Source organism: Geotrypetes seraphini, chromosome 16 (assembly GCF_902459505.1).
Source record: "Geotrypetes seraphini chromosome 16, aGeoSer1.1, whole genome shotgun sequence".
NCBI lineage: Eukaryota > Metazoa > Chordata > Amphibia > Gymnophiona > Dermophiidae > Geotrypetes > Geotrypetes seraphini.
The window spans coordinates 39552419-39569685 of NC_047099.1; the positions used below are offsets into that span (position 1 = coordinate 39552419).

Sequence of the window (17267 nt, forward strand, 5' to 3'; positions counted from 1 at the left end):
CTTGCTCCTACTTCTGGACTGAAAACTTAAGAGGTACACAAGGGAAAAAGAGGTGTGGGGAGTATGGGAAGCAAGTGCCACCCAAGCCAATTGTGGGATTGGGGGGCTTGGTCAGCATACCAGGACCATTTGTGGGTTGGCGGTGAGATCCAGATGCCTTTATCCGCGATGAAATCTAACCACCTCAGATCACCCTCTGCTCCTATACTGCTTCTTTTATGCTAGCCTGAACTGGCATAAAGATTCAGCACTACAAAACAAGTAAAAAAATAAAAAAAACTGTGCTAAGTTTTGAATAGATTGCATGCTCTGGGGGGTATTCCTTGAGGTCTTAGGAGAGGTTTGATTATTATTTTGAGGTTGGATTATTGTAATTCTATCTATTTAAGTCTAACCAAGAAAAGTCTTCAAAAGACTTCAGCAGATCCAGAATACTGCGACTAAGTTCATCTTTGCAAAAAGCAAATTTGATCATGTTTCTCTGCTTTTGTTAAAACTTCACTGGCTCCCAGTAATTTCTAGGGTTCACTTTAAATGTGCCTGCCTAACATTTAAGATCTTGCATGGCACTCTTCCTCCTTTAATTCCACTATCTTGGAACTCTGCGAGACCTGATATTACCAGATCAATCCAAAAGCTTAGATTATCTTTCCCCTCGCTAAAAAGCGTTATTTATGTTGGAAAATTAGGGAAATCTCTTTACTACAAAATTACTGAGCTTTGGAATAATTTTCCTGCCTAGCTGCGGAATTTAGGTTCCTTCCAATTACTCCAAAAACATCTGAAAACTTGGCTATTCTCAAAAATGTAAATATCGCTGCTCTCTATACAATCACTAATTCTTATTATGTTTTTCCTTCTTTTTAAATTTCTTGTAAACCGTGCCAAGCTCTATCTTTATAGAGAAAATGCGGTATATAAGCTTAAGGTTTAGTTTAGTTTAGGTCTGGAAGGGGGAAGGGGTTGGGTATTTAGTGTAATTGCTCACTCCTGGAAGTTTGAGGTATATCTTTTTGAAATTATGTTGGTATAACCTATATATGCTTGTTATAAGTTTAATAATAAAAAGATTTTCAAAACTGTTAGATATAAGCACTATATTTTTAATACATATTGGGAGCAATTTTGCTACCCTTTAATGCAGTGGTTTTACACTGATCTTTCCATACCATTTTTTTCCTGTATCAGGAGCAAGATTAGCATAAGAAAACTGAGCATAAACTGCTACACCAACAGATAGCACTAGCTCCCTAGGTTTGTAGAAAAATGAGGCACTGAGGCTGTCACCTGGTGGCCAAAGCCAAAAAGACCAGCAGAAAAAAACCCCATACCTTCATATCTGCAATGGACTCCAGCTTTTGTTGCTCCTTTGGTTTCTTCCTCTGAAAATCCTCCATCAAGTTCTTGATATTGCTGCCAATTTCCCCAAAGTTCATATACATATTCTGAGATGAAAAGAGGAATACTGAAAGTTTAACATTAAAGGTTTGTACTGTTTGATATTCAGCCAGAACAGTTATTTCCTGTCTCCTTAACTCATGCATGAGGCGGATTCCTAAGCCAGCTACCTTGATACTTATAAAAGTCAGGTACATTGGCAGCCAAGGGATTACAGTAGAGAGAAACTAAATCAAATCCCACCTTCACTATCTATTGCTTGACTCTGAGCAACTCTTTCACCCTCCTTGTATAAGCAAGTGACTTTTTGTGAAACAGATTACTGTAATTCAGCAGTACTACAGTTTCTTCTAAACATGGTTGTTAAGTTATTGGTCAGGAGGAAACCCCCTCACCCTAACGGAAGATTAGGTTCTTGCCTCGATAATCTTTCCAGTAGAAAAGTATAGGTCCTGAACCTGTGGATAGTGCATCCTTACCCACAAGGAATGTAGACTAAAATCATGCTACACTGAAAATGATAGGGCGGGATTCAGGACTCATGTGCTTTTCTACTGGAAAGAAGATTATCAAAGCAAGAACCTAATCTTCCATTCCAGTGCAAAAAGAACATGAGTCCTGAACTTGTGGAACGTACCAAAGCAGTCCTTTGAGCCTAGGGTGGGATACAAGAGCCTGCTGCAAGCACTGCGGACTCAAAAGAAAAGTCCTTTTGTGCTGTGACATCCACTCTGTAGAACTTAGCAAAGGTATGTAGAGTGGACCATGAAGCTGTCCTACAAATCTTGACAAGGATAGATATGGGCGGCTATTTCCTCTGCATACATCGAATGTGGATAACATCCAACAATTTCCTTGAAAGTGCATTCCACCAGAAGTGTGGCTTCTTCATGGATGGAATCCACCCAACAAGATTTGTAGGACAGCTACATGGTCCACTCTATATAAGTACATGTGCGGCATAGGAATGAGCAGGGGCGGAGAGGAGGAGGACCTCCAAGACTGTGCCCGGGGCAGACCCCCCCCCCTCCTTTTACTACACTACTGGTTAGTAGCTGCATTCTGTTGTAATTTGTTTTGTGTCCAGTCAGGAAAGCAAGGCATTCAACTTAATAAACAAACACACACACATACACAGGAGCATTAAACAATGAAGAATAAGTTCAGCTACTAATTGTTAGGGGAAGGGGTTACAGTCATCCAAATGTGCTTTATTTATTTTTAATCACACAGATAAAAGGATCTAAACAGGACAATTAAAGACCATTTCTGAAAGCATTCTAATCACTGAAAGTATTCAAATATTATTCAGACAGGTGCTAGAAAGACATAGAAAGGGATGAAAATGTAATTTAATAATGGCCCCAAGCCTAGCAAAAACCAGATCCTATTTCAGGCTATTATATGGTGGCTTCCTGCCTTTGACTACTCACATTAGCATAGAACTCATCATTCTCAGCTGACAGCACCACCTCCCGCAGATCCCTGCTGATCCCTGGCACACGAGAAAGGTCGATGCGATTGTTGTTTATTCCCAGTAACTCATGAACCATTGCCTGATACGTCCACTGAAAAAAGCAAAGCAAATATTACATACTGCCTGATGAAGAAAAACCTTATTGCTTGATTTTTTTAAAAAAAATGCTTAAATATTTGTAAGTGGAAATGGCTGGAGCTTTTTCTGTGAATCCAGAGGCAGTCTAATAAAAATCTGTTTATATTATTCCCCCACCTGAGATAGAAAAAAAAGTCAGGCATTCTGCACAATCCTCCACTGCCTTATTCAGATAAAAAGCTTTGAGCTAATTCTCCTCCTCTAGAGAATGACATGGGGACAAAGTTTGTTCCCGTCCCTGCACTCTTTGCCCCAATCCCTACCCAATCTGTCCACTTGAATTCTGTCCTCATCTGCATAAGCTTCAAACACTTATGATTTTATATTTATATTTTTTATTAAAGTATAAAAAGGGACAATATTCTGTAAAATCACAAACAGAGCCTTCCATTTTAATCTGGTGTTGGTACAACCTTTCCAAAGATTTGGCTGCCTGTGTTTTTACATCATCTGTGAAGATAATTGGATTGTCTTTCAGATATGGGTGTAGAAGAGAGAACCAACACTGTGTAGTGGATGAACAGAAAAATAAGTGTCCATTAAATGTTGGAAATGCTCCTTGATGCCAGCAACAATGGATGAATCTGTTGCAGTAATAGTAAGATGCTTGAGCAAATGGGTACATGATGGAAAGGAGCAACTGGATACGTGATGGAAGGACGTTAAAGTTAGTAGGAGTCTGATCAGCGGACAAGACTCTTGTTGCCACATCAAAGGCAGAAAATACACAAATGATGTCATTTAACAGTAAGCCAGCATATATAGCAATAAGAAGATCTCATATAGACTTGTCTTAATATTTTATAAACTCAAAGATCTCAGTGATACCGTCTGTATGCCGCTAAACTTTTAGAACATACAGAGAAAATTGGTATCCCTAATCGTCATCGGTCTCATAGTTATTTTGCAATAATTTTTAAATATTTCAATAAATATATTTAAGTATTAAAGTAATGTACTCATCTTATACTACGCGGGTGGGGGTAAGCACTCCGACGTAGTCCTATGTTTTGCCCATACGGGCTGTATCAAGGAAATCCCCCTTAGTTCAAACAGCTCATGCTATAGATTTAAATCAGGAAAGCATACTTTACAAAATTAGATGTACATGGTTAAATGCAAACCCTTCTTCCCAGGGTAAAGTGGTTCAGAGTGGCACTTCATGGTTAAGTTTACCCACACATAAGGGCTTAGGAGATTACTCATCTATTTTCTCAGTGCCTCAATGTACTCACTTGGGCTCTAAACTCTTTTGGAAAGCAAACCATTGAACCTGTATGTAATTTATAAACCATCCTGACTGAAAACACCAGGTACACTGTAAGAGCATATCTTCTCTCCCTCCAATAATGTCACCTGGTTCAACAATGGAGTGATGGAATCATCTGAACGGTCCAGAATCAGAAGGAGTGGAGGAACCTCTGTCCGACGGAAGTCAAACAGCTCATATTCCTTTGTGATCACCTGCTGTAGGAGGGGAAAAGAGCTAAAATTATAAATAATCAACAATATTCTCAGTTACTGCACCTACAATTTGGAATGCCTTACCAACTCATCTTCGGGTAGAGCAAAATTTAGATAAATTTAAAGGAGCTTCCTATTCACTGATGCTTTTGACTGTTGAATCCTTTATTCTTTTCTCATTGATTCCCTTAGCCCTATTGGGTTTTTTTAATATACATTCTCTTTTAAGAATTTACTGATTGAATTGTGTCAATTTTGAGACTTTTCATCTGCTGCCTATATTTTACACTGTTCAGGAAGAAATCCATTTGTTTCTTTTTCTCTGGGGTTGTAATGCATGCAGAGTCTTAAATCTTAGGGTTTTGTTTGTATATGTTAGTACTTTTAGTTTGTGGTCCTGTATTTGCATAGGGGTTATCTGTGTTCTGGTAGCAACAGTGTGCTTTGTATAGTTTAATTTTGTGGTTAACCATTATGTGTTGTTAATAAGATTATATTGTGTGTGTGTATGTATATATATATATATGAAAAATGAATAGAAAAAATGGTTTTACAATTAGTACTATTATGGGGGCAGGGTCTGGGGTGGAGATGGGCGGGGTCTGGCCCATGACTTAGCCCAGTGTTCTTCAACTGCTGGTCTGCAGACCAATGCTGGTCCACAAAATAATTCTAAAGGTTGCATAGATGCCTACATGCCTTTGCAAACTAGGCACTAATACTGTCCAATTCAGGAAACAAATTTTGATTCGATTTTGCCAATTGAACAATTTTTCAATTCGATTCACTTTCTATGACATAGCTTTTTTTTCATGAGCAAAAGACCGTTGATGTAAGCAAAATTTTTTCTTTACATTGCTCTGATGGTATTATGCACACTGTACATATCAAGAATTACAAATACAAATTAAAAATGGAAAATAAGCTATTTTACTGAGAGGACTTAAAACGTTTTAGTTCTGTCTGACCTGAGAAAGTTTTGGTCTCTGAAAGTTGGCCAAAAATGCATTAAAATTAGTCCAATTAAAAGATATCATCTTTTATTAACCTTTATAAACACGGGTATCATAGTACTTTATCCTGAATTTAAAATAAAATTATTTTTTCTACCCTTGTTTTCTGGCCATTTACTTCTCTGGTTTCTGCTTTCCTCAATGTATTTTTCTCTCTTTATGCCCAGATTTAACTCATTCTTACTTTCTAGACTTCGAGTTCCTTCTTTTTTTACGGGCTAATGGCAGCTTTCCATCTCTTTCCCTCACTCTGGCTCTCCTATTTTACTACTCCTTATTCCCAGTCTTTTTACTAACTCTGCCCTCTTTCTTTCCTCCTTCTATCATTATCGCCCTCCTGCAAAAGGAATAACTGAGGAGCGTGCTGTGTTTCTCTGCAGAAGGGGAGGAGTTTTCAAGCTCTTAAAGGGATAACCTTCTGCAGTTCGCGGGATATGGGAGTAAACAGCTCAAGTATTTTGTGCTCTCCTGAAACATCCTGTCCCTTTTCCAGGTACACCACAGAACAGATATTTGTATTGGTGGCTTGGTACCTTCACTCCTTCAGCAAGCCTCTTCCCCATATCAGAAGAGACCTGATAACGAATCATTGGACATTTCTTCAGGGATAGAAGCAGGGCAGTCAGTCCTTGGGTTGTTCTGGAGAGTTGAAAAGGATCCCAGCCTCGGCCCTATAAGCAGAAGGAAAGGTATCTAACGTGTGTATACATATCAAACCAAAAAAGAATTCTGTACCTACCCTAGTAAGCTCTTTTTCAGTAGATAGGTGAGACATTCTAGACCAGGGCTGCCCAAGTCCGGTCCTCAAGATCTACTGGCAGGCCAGGTTTTCAGTATATCCACAATGAATATGCATGGGAGAGATTTGCCTGCACTGCCTTCTTGGTATGCAAATCTCTCTCATGCATGTTCATTGTGGAGATGCCACAGTGAGGCTCTTGTCCAGTCCAGCCTGAAGAAAGGCCCACTCGCCTAGACTCAGAAGCTGTCTGCTCTGCTTGAACATTGTTGATTCCCGCCACGTGTGCTGCTGTTAGTGCTTGGAGGCGACGTTCTGCCCAAAGAAAAAGAAGGCGGGCTTCCTGAGCCAGAGGGGTGCACTTGGTCCTTCCTTGGTTACTGACTTAGGTTACCACCATTGCATTTTTGAAGAAGACCCTGACCCCTTGACTCTCCAGAGTCTTCTGCAATCACACCAGAGCCAGCTGAATGGCTCTGAGCTCCATTCGGGAAGCTGTTGCCAGCCCAAAAGGCAGAGCTGAGAATTGGTAATGTTGTTTCTGAACATGAAACTGCAAGAATTTGCGGTGGGCTGGAAAAATAGAAATGTGCAAGAACGTCTCCGTGAGATCCAGAGAGGCAAAATACTCTCCTGGGGCTACTGCTGCAATGACCGAGTGCATGGTATCCATGCAAAGTGTGGAACCTTGAGAGCCGCATTCACGTGCTGAAGATCCAGAATAGGCCTTCAATCTTCGAAGCCTTTCTTTGGCACAATAAATTATATAGAGTATCTGCCTGAGTCCGAGTGTTCAGGCGACACTGGCTCTATAACTTGAATATCCAGCAAGTGGTGGCCTGAACCTTGAATGCTTTGTCTGGGTGAACCATGGGAGAATCCATAAACCAATCCGCCATAGACCGAGCAAATTCCAGCTTGTAGCTTGAACAAATTATGTTCAAGACCCACTGGTCGGACGAAATGCGAAATCCAGGCGGGAAGAAATACTGAGAGCCTGCCCTCTATCTGTAGAGGAGCATCCCTCAGCCTGGTGTCATTGTGCCTTTTTGGCAGAGGGTGCAGAACAGGAGGTGGAAGGCTGGGATTACCTGTAGCCAATCTACCATTGTCAAGAGTCCTGGGATAATCTCTGCAAAGTAGCATAAGAACTGTGCCTTGCTGTTCTGTAAATGTGCCAGCCAGCTTCAGCTCATGTATATAACTGAACCTTGGAGAAGGATACTGCACAGCTCCCAAATGCTGAAAAAAAACTTCAGGATGCTAACCTGAGCAAGACCAGGCTAGCATTCTCTAAAGTTGAAAGGGGATAGATTCCGTACAAATGTAAGAAAGTTCTTCTTCACCCCAGAGAGTGACAGAAAACTGGAACGCTCTTCTGGAGTCTGATATAGGGGAAAACACCCTCCAGGGATTCAAGACAAAGTTGGACAAGTTACTGCTAAACTGGAATGTATGCAGGTGAGGCTGGACTCATTTAGAGCACTGGTCTTTGACCTGGGGGCCGCCGCGTGAGTGGACTGCTGGGCACGATGGACCACTGGTCTGACTCAGCAGTGGCAATTCTTATGTTCTCATGACCTCTATCCCCACTAAACTGCGAATGTGAAGGGGAAGCTTGCCCCTTGAAAATCCCCAAGGACCACTGAAGGTGTCAACTCAGCCTGTGCTCAAGCTCTTGAAAAAAATAAGGGTGTGAGCTAGCTTTGAGGGGAATGGTCCCCAAGCTCCTAAAATATTAAGCAGGCTGGCTAACAGGTACCACAGAGGGATTGGCCTGCTATCTGCAGACCCCAAATCTGCTTCTTCTCCCAGGCAGTTACCCCAGAAATACTGGGAACTCTGGAGCACAGAAAGCCTCCAAAATATGATAATGAAAAAAAAAGCTTTAAACATAGCAGATCAGACACACACCTAACTGCAACCGTGCAGCAGGAAAAACTGAAGGGGGCACTGAGGAAGGAGGATGAGTTGAAAACTGTGATACCTTCTGCAAAGCATGCAGATTTGGATTCACTACCCACTTATGCAGAATGACACACCTATTGCACTAGAAATACATTTAGGAATTATAATGTATATCTAAAAGACAAATATTTGAAGAAATAAATGCCCACGGTGCTGTTGGCTTGTCCACTTCACCTATGGTTTAAGATCAGAACCTGTGACAAAGTAATAAGCATAGTTCAAACCTGAGAGCAGCCCAAGATGTTCAAGGAGAAAACATGTGGATTCACAGCAATATAATCTCCATAGAACTCCTGCAAAACACAAAAGCAATGGCAAGAGATCAGACTCTTTTACTTGCCATGTGGCAGCATCTCTAGTGACCTGGCAGAAACTTTTAAGAGATTACAGGTCTTGTAGTTATATATGTAAATGTGTACAGCACTGCTTATGTCTAGTAGTGCTATAAAAAAGATTAGTAGTATATCTCTTTAAATAGCCTATGTCATACCATGCCTCATATTTCCATTCAATCCCTTATGGTCACAGGAAGAAGCACTGAAAAAGCAACAAGGAGGGTTTGCAAGGCCAGAATCATTTAAACATTTGAGGTTTGGAAAAAAAAAAGTGCTTCAGTCACTAGGGTAGGATGAAGATGACCAAAATCCTGTGTGCCCATCCTATCTAGTATTCCCTAAACGAAGGGGAAGTAAAAAAAAAAAAAAATCTGTCACAACTATGTCTGTGATAATAAAGAAAAGGTATCCCTCTGGATCAGCCCCATGTACCAAAGCATTACATTACATAAATATTTATGAATCTAATATACCCCAACAGGATTCCAATGCGATTTCCAAGCTAAAAATTAAAACACTTAGAAGATCTGCTCATCTTTTAGAGTGAATAAGATATCTTGCAAACAAATAGGTCTTCAGACCTTTACAGAAACTCTCATAACAGGGGATAGTTCTTAACAGTACTGGAAGAAAGTTCCATTATTTTGCTGCCAAATATGAAAAATATATAGAGTGTATTGTTTTAGAATTAATACCTCTAGGATTCGGAAATCTTAACCTCAAATAACTGCTAATCAAGCTATAGCTCTTAATAGATGGATATAGTCTGGGATTTCTCCATGGAAGATCAAGAAAACTAATGTACATACTGTAATTTGCTTTGAAAGTAAGCCAATGTAATCTGAGATAAAATGGCATCACCTTATCATATCTTGTTGCTGAGAATATAAGCCTAACCAGTCACAACAGGGTTTGAATGGGGGACGCTCAGAATAAGCTACAACTAGCCTAAAACAACTCCACTCAAGAGGTAAAGGGAGCTCTCAGTGTGAACCATCAGCAATGGGAGCAGAAGCTCCGATGCTTCACTTCCGGGCTGAGGCGGGAAGCCTCCACCACCACACCATCATTGAGCTCCCTATGTGTATATGATAATAAAAGACACCTATAATAAGGCCCTAAATGAATAGTGAAATCAACCAACCCGTGAGCAATTTAACTCAAACGGTGAGACTACAACCTGAGCGACCCCCACGCAAACCCTGCCAGCCGAAACCCGCCAAGATAACAGCAAAACACAATCAAACCATACTTAAATTCAATCAAAATATACTTATCCAAACCAAACTGCCACAATGAAAACGCCAGGAGCCGAAGTTCAACCAAGCTGGTTTCGGGGAGGAGCCCTTCTTCAGGAACCAAGCCCCCGACCGCAAACCAAAAGACAAAAAAATGAAAAAAATGCAAAATGCCGAAAAACGAGGCGGGACGGCTGGGGGGAGGGGTGACCGAGCGGGAGAGCACTCACGCTTAAAAAGCGGACCAGGGACACGTCATGCATAACCCAACCAATCACACAACACGTCCTGAATCACACATACCGGGGCGGGTAAAAGAGACAAGCCCCAAAGCTGCAAAAGGAAAGCAATAAAAAGAAGACAGTAAAACCCGTGCAGTACTCAAAACCAACATGCTGAAAACCACCCAGCACAGAAATTCTACACGCAAACACGGCACCCAGAAAGGATGGAAGGGAACCCTAAATGATGGTATTCCATTCCACACTTTCATTAAGGCCAAGGGGAGCAACAGATTGAAGTTGGAAAATCCAATATTGTTCCCTAAGGTTTAACTGAAATTGTTTATCCCCCCTGAAATCCCAGGGAATTTGCTCCAGCACAAACCATGTCAGATCAATAAACTGGTGACCGGCTTCCAAACAATGAGGCACCAGAGGGGCAGCTAAAGATACCGTTTTGATCCGACTCCTGTGTTCTTGAAGTCTTATCCTGATCTTTCTACTTGTGCGCCCCACATAGTTCCTCCAACAGTGACTCCAGTGGACGTAGTTCTTATATGGGGTCAGCGCGTTTTTTAGGTCGGGGATCCAGAAGAGGCCCAAGAAGACGGTCCCGGGGCCGCAGGGGCTACCCGGACCGCAATGCAGCCCAAAACATTCCAGTGACTCGCTCGCAGGCAGCGAGGGGTCCCTAGTGGTTAACATATCAGGGGTTCCCCTTTCTGAAGCACAAACTCAATTATTAGAGAAGGGGCTTTCGTTCGTTCCAACTACTGCCCTAGATTTGTTCACTGCACATCGGGATATGGCACGGTTTGTTCGGGGCCTCCAGATCAAGCTATTTTTCTCTACTCAGGAGGGTTCCCGGGATGATTCCCTTTTTAGGGTGAAATCCCATTGGATCCCCCCGGGGCCCATTGATGCTCATATAAAAGTATTTCGGGACTTGGTTTTACGTGACATTGACCAGCTCCCGAATGCACATTCTACCCATCATTATGTTAACATCACTAGGGCCCAACGGCTTGCTCTGGAGGCTCTCAAGAGCGCCCCTGACTTAGACATTAAACCCGCTGATAAGGGCGGGGCGGTGGTCGTTCAGTCCACTGCCCAATATGATGCCCAGGTGGCCACTCACATTTCCAACGTGGACTGGTATACTAAACTGGAGAGAGATCCCTCCCCCGGTTTGCGTATGGAAATAGCGAGTTTGGTTCAGGAGGCGCTCTTGGATAATATTATCACTCAATCCGAAGCCAGATATCTTTCTCAACCTCCCAGTCGCAGCCCTCGTTTTTACACGGTACCCAAAATTCATAAAACCCTTTCCAACCCTCCGGGCAGGCCTATAGTCTCCCTTTGTGGGACCATTCTTGAGCCCCTGTCCAAAATGGTCGATCATTTTTTGAAACCCAGGGTTGCTCAGGCACGTTCCTTTGTACTGGACACCACCAACTTTTTGAATAAAATCGAGTCCATCCAGGTACAACACACTGACCTCTTGGTCACCATGGATTTGGAAGCCCTATATTCCAACATCCCCCAGATTGAGGCCTTGAAGATTGTGGAACAACAGTTATCTGAAGGGCCTTTTCATCATCGTATAACCAAGGTTTTCTTGATGCAATTGGCCACCTTGGTTCTACAACGGAATTTCTTCGAAGTACGAGGGGAATTCTATCTGCAGACTCACGGGGTAGCCATGGGGACGGCCATGGCCCCCAGTGTGGCCAACCTCTACGTCACGAATTTCGAAGAACAGTTGTTATATCCATCTATGTGGATGTTGGATATTGGTATATGGCTCCGGTACATTGATGATGTGTTCCTGGTTTGGACTGGCACCAAGGCCAGATTTGATGAATTCCTTACCTGGCTTAATACCTTGGACAGACATTTGAAGTTCACTGCCACGGTGAACGCTGCCAGGGTCACTTATTTGGATACCATGGTCAGCAAGTACGGTGGACATTTGGTCACAACGGTCTTTCGGAAAGTCACCGATCGTACCTCATATTTACACTTCACCAGCTGTCATCCTGCCAGGCTGCGTCAATCATTGCCTGTAGGGCAATTTCTCAGGATCCGCCGTATCTGTTCCTCATTAGGGGAGTTCAGAATTCAGGCCAAGCTGTTATGGCAGCGTTTTAAGGCACGCGGTTATCCAGATTGGACCATAAGGAGAGCCTATCGCAGAGCACGTTACGCCAACCCTGAGCTCTTGCGGGCTCCCACCATTAGACCGCCCATGGAAAAGCAGGTGTGTGTTATTTCATTTTCTGACCAAGCCCACCAGGTAGCTGGCATTGTGAGAAAGCATTGGCATGTTTTGGACCATCATGCGATCTTCAATCAGGCTCCTTGCATTGCTTTCTCTCGTCCAAAAAACTTGAAGGAATTGTTATCCACCAGAGGCCGAGCTGTCACCGGGGGGAGGCATGGTCCTTGCGGCCATTGTGATATGTGTGCATCTTCTCTATCTATTTCTCAATGGCAACATCCTCGGACGCAGCGTACTTACCATCTGAGATCCCAAACGTCCTGTGATTCTGCTTGGGTGGTATATATTATCATCTGTCCTTGTGCGCTCCACTATGTGGGGCGCACAAGTAGAAAGATCAGGATAAGACTTCAAGAACACAGGAGTCGGATCAAAACGGTATCTTTAGCTGCCCCTCTGGTGCCTCATTGTTTGGAAGCCGGTCACCAGTTTATTGATCTGACATGGTTTGTGCTGGAGCAAATTCCCTGGGATTTCAGGGGGGATAAACAATTTCAGTTAAACCTTAGGGAACAATATTGGATTTTCCAACTTCAATCTGTTGCTCCCCTTGGCCTTAATGAAAGTGTGGAATGGAATACCATCATTTAGGGTTCCCTTCCATCCTTTCTGGGTGCCGTGTTTGCGTGTAGAATTTCTGTGCTGGGTGGTTTTCAGCATGTTGGTTTTGAGTACTGCACGGGTTTTACTGTCTTCTTTTTATTGCTTTCCTTTTGCAGCTTTGGGGCTTGTCTCTTTTACCCGCCCCGGTATGTGTGATTCAGGACGTGTTGTGTGATTGGTTGGGTTATGCATGACGTGTCCCTGGTCCGCTTTTTAAGCGTGAGTGCTCTCCCGCTCGGTCACCCCTCCCCCCAGCCGTCCCGCCTCGTTTTTCGGCATTTTGCATTTTTTTCATTTTTTTTGTCTTTTGGTTTGCGGTCGGGGGCTTGGTTCCTGAAGAAGGGCTCCTCCCCGAAACCAGCTTGGTTGAACTTCGGCTCCTGGCGTTTTCATTGTGGCAGTTTGGTTTGGATAAGTATATTTTGATTGAATTTAAGTATGGTTTGATTGTGTTTTGCTGTTATCTTGGCGGGTTTCGGCTGGCAGGGTTTGCGTGGGGGTCGCTCAGGTTGTAGTCTCACCGTTTGAGTTAAATTGCTCACGGGTTGGTTGATTTCACTATTCATTTAGGGCCTTATTATAGGTGTCTTTTATTATCATATACACATAGGGAGCTCAATGATGGTGTGGTGGTGGAGGCTTCCCGCCTCAGCCCGGAAGTGAAGCATCGGAGCTTCTGCTCCCATTGCTGATGGTTCACACTGAGAGCTCCCTTTACCTCTTGAGTGGAGTTGTTTTAGGCTAGTTGTAGCTTATTCTGAGCGTCCCCCATTCAAACCCTGTTGTGACTGGTTGTGCTTCTTTGTTGTTTCTATATTAGGATTTTTTGGCACATTATTGAGTGTAGTGTTGTTTGTATTATTAGTCTCACTCTATGGAGTTGCCTGAGTGGCAGCGTACTCTCTGCTTTTCGGCGGACCAGGTGACGTCATGCACTACCCTAGCTTCCTTGTTTCAGGCGGACCACCAGATGAATACATACGCGCCGGATTTTGTGGCTAATAAAAACATATGGTCTAATTTACAAAAAGAATTAATTAAGTTGGATCTACACAGTATGTCTCTGGTGGAGTATATAAAAAATCACTACATTCCGCGGGGTTTGCGGGTTCACAAACCCCCTGGTATGTTCACCAATAGGGACCCTTTTCTCCATAAATGGGCTGCTATCCTCAACAAGTGCTCTCTGGATCTGATGGTGTTGTTGATAGACACCATCCAGGAAGTATCTCAAGAGGTTCAGACACAAAGTGCTGAGATACAGGCCAAATTAACCACTGATCCCAATACATCTCCACTGTTTGCTCAATGTTTGCCTGATTTACAGGCGGTTCATGAACAGTATCGTGGTAAGATTAAACAAGGGAAAATTAATAAATTTCATAGGGATGCAGAGGACTATGCATCCGGGTATGTGTATGCCTGGATGCAACCCCAAGGGTCTTCCTCTGCTGCACAGCAGGTCAACACCTATCCCACTTATCCATCGGAGGACAGTTCCTCCAACAGTGACTCCAGTGGACGTAGTTCTTATATGGGGTCAGCGCGTTTTTTAGGTCGGGGATCCAGAAGAGGCCCAAGAAGACGGTCCCGGGGCCGCAGGGGCTACCCGGACCGCAATGCAGCCCAAAACATTCCAGTGACTCGCTCGCAGGCAGCGAGGGGTCCCTAGTGGTTAACATATCAGGGGTTCCCCTTTCTGAAGCACAAACTCAATTATTAGAGAAGGGGCTTTCGTTCGTTCCAACTACTGCCCTAGATTTGTTCACTGCACATCGGGATATGGCACGGTTTGTTCGGGGCCTCCAGATCAAGCTATTTTTCTCTACTCAGGAGGGTTCCCGGGATGATTCCCTTTTTAGGGTGAAATCCCATTGGATCCCCCCGGGGCCCATTGATGCTCATATAAAAGTATTTCGGGACTTGGTTTTACGTGACATTGACCAGCTCCCGAATGCACATTCTACCCATCATTATGTTAACATCACTAGGGCCCAACGGCTTGCTCTGGAGGCTCTCAAGAGCGCCCCTGACTTAGACATTAAACCCGCTGATAAGGGCGGGGCGGTGGTCGTTCAGTCCACTGCCCAATATGATGCCCAGGTGGCCACTCACATTTCCAACGTGGACTGGTATACTAAACTGGAGAGAGATCCCTCCCCCGGTTTGCGTATGGAAATAGCGAGTTTGGTTCAGGAGGCGCTCTTGGATAATATTATCACTCAATCCGAAGCCAGATATCTTTCTCAACCTCCCAGTCGCAGCCCTCGTTTTTACACGGTACCCAAAATTCATAAAACCCTTTCCAACCCTCCGGGCAGGCCTATAGTCTCCCTTTGTGGGACCATTCTTGAGCCCCTGTCCAAAATGGTCGATCATTTTTTGAAACCCAGGGTTGCTCAGGCACGTTCCTTTGTACTGGACACCACCAACTTTTTGAATAAAATCGAGTCCATCCAGGTACAACACACTGACCTCTTGGTCACCATGGATTTGGAAGCCCTATATTCCAACATCCCCCAGATTGAGGCCTTGAAGATTGTGGAACAACAGTTATCTGAAGGGCCTTTTCATCATCGTATAACCAAGGTTTTCTTGATGCAATTGGCCACCTTGGTTCTACAACGGAATTTCTTCGAAGTACGAGGGGAATTCTATCTGCAGACTCACGGGGTAGCCATGGGGACGGCCATGGCCCCCAGTGTGGCCAACCTCTACGTCACGAATTTCGAAGAACAGTTGTTATATCCATCTATGTGGATGTTGGATATTGGTATATGGCTCCGGTACATTGATGATGTGTTCCTGGTTTGGACTGGCACCAAGGCCAGATTTGATGAATTCCTTACCTGGCTTAATACCTTGGACAGACATTTGAAGTTCACTGCCACGGTGAACGCTGCCAGGGTCACTTATTTGGATACCATGGTCAGCAAGTACGGTGGACATTTGGTCACAACGGTCTTTCGGAAAGTCACCGATCGTACCTCATATTTACACTTCACCAGCTGTCATCCTGCCAGGCTGCGTCAATCATTGCCTGTAGGGCAATTTCTCAGGATCCGCCGTATCTGTTCCTCATTAGGGGAGTTCAGAATTCAGGCCAAGCTGTTATGGCAGCGTTTTAAGGCACGCGGTTATCCAGATTGGACCATAAGGAGAGCCTATCGCAGAGCACGTTACGCCAACCCTGAGCTCTTGCGGGCTCCCACCATTAGACCGCCCATGGAAAAGCAGGTGTGTGTTATTTCATTTTCTGACCAAGCCCACCAGGTAGCTGGCATTGTGAGAAAGCATTGGCATGTTTTGGACCATCATGCGATCTTCAATCAGGCTCCTTGCATTGCTTTCTCTCGTCCAAAAAACTTGAAGGAATTGTTATCCACCAGAGGCCGAGCTGTCACCGGGGGGAGGCATGGTCCTTGCGGCCATTGTGATATGTGTGCATCTTCTCTATCTATTTCTCAATGGCAACATCCTCGGACGCAGCGTACTTACCATCTGAGATCCCAAACGTCCTGTGATTCTGCTTGGGTGGTATATATTATCATCTGTCCTTGTGCGCTCCACTATGTGGGGCGCACAAGTAGAAAGATCAGGATAAGACTTCAAGAACACAGGAGTCGGATCAAAACGGTATCTTTAGCTGCCCCTCTGGTGCCTCATTGTTTGGAAGCCGGTCACCAGTTTATTGATCTGACATGGTTTGTGCTGGAGCAAATTCCCTGGGATTTCAGGGGGGATAAACAATTTCAGTTAAACCTTAGGGAACAATATTGGATTTTCCAACTTCAATCTGTTGCTCCCCTTGGCCTTAATGAAAGTGTGGAATGGAATACCATCATTTAGGGTTCCCTTCCATCCTTTCTGGGTGCCGTGTTTGCGTGTAGAATTTCTGTGCTGGGTGGTTTTCAGCATGTTGGTTTTGAGTACTGCACGGGTTTTACTGTCTTCTTTTTATTGCTTTCCTTTTGCAGCTTTGGGGCTTGTCTCTTTTACCCGCCCCGGTATGTGTGATTCAGGACGTGTTGTGTGATTGGTTGGGTTATGCATGACGTGTCCCTGGTCCGCTTTTTAAGCGTGAGTGCTCTCCCGCTCGGTCACCCCTCCCCCCAGCCGTCCCGCCTCGTTTTTCGGCATTTTGCATTTTTTTCATTTTTTTGTCTTTTGGTTTGCGGTCGGGGGCTTGGTTCCTGAAGAAGGGCTCCTCCCCGAAACCAGCTTGGTTGAACTTCGGCTCCTGGCGTTTTCATTGTGGCAGTTTGGTTTGGATAAGTATATTTTGATTGAATTTAAGTATGGTTTGATTGTGTTTTGCTGTTATCTTGGCGGGTTTCGGCTGGCAGGGTTTGCGTGGGGGTCGCTCAGGTTGTAGTCTCACCGTTTGAGTTA

At 43.9% G+C, this 17267-nt stretch overlaps 1 protein-coding gene across 1 annotated transcript in view; it reads right to left on the reverse strand.

Moving 5' to 3' along the window:
* VPS45 (vacuolar protein sorting 45 homolog) overlaps positions 1 to 17267 on the reverse strand; it is a 48881-nt gene that overhangs the window by 19071 nt on the left and 12543 nt on the right. The window contains exons 5-9 of the mRNA XM_033923482.1: positions 8422 to 8490; positions 6024 to 6161; positions 4370 to 4480; positions 2832 to 2966; positions 1332 to 1445 (exon numbers count right to left, since the gene is read on the reverse strand). Of these exons, the coding sequence (XP_033779373.1) occupies positions 1332 to 1445; positions 2832 to 2966; positions 4370 to 4480; positions 6024 to 6161; positions 8422 to 8490 (567 nt within the window). The remainder of the gene's footprint in view (positions 1 to 1331; positions 1446 to 2831; positions 2967 to 4369; positions 4481 to 6023; positions 6162 to 8421; positions 8491 to 17267) is intronic.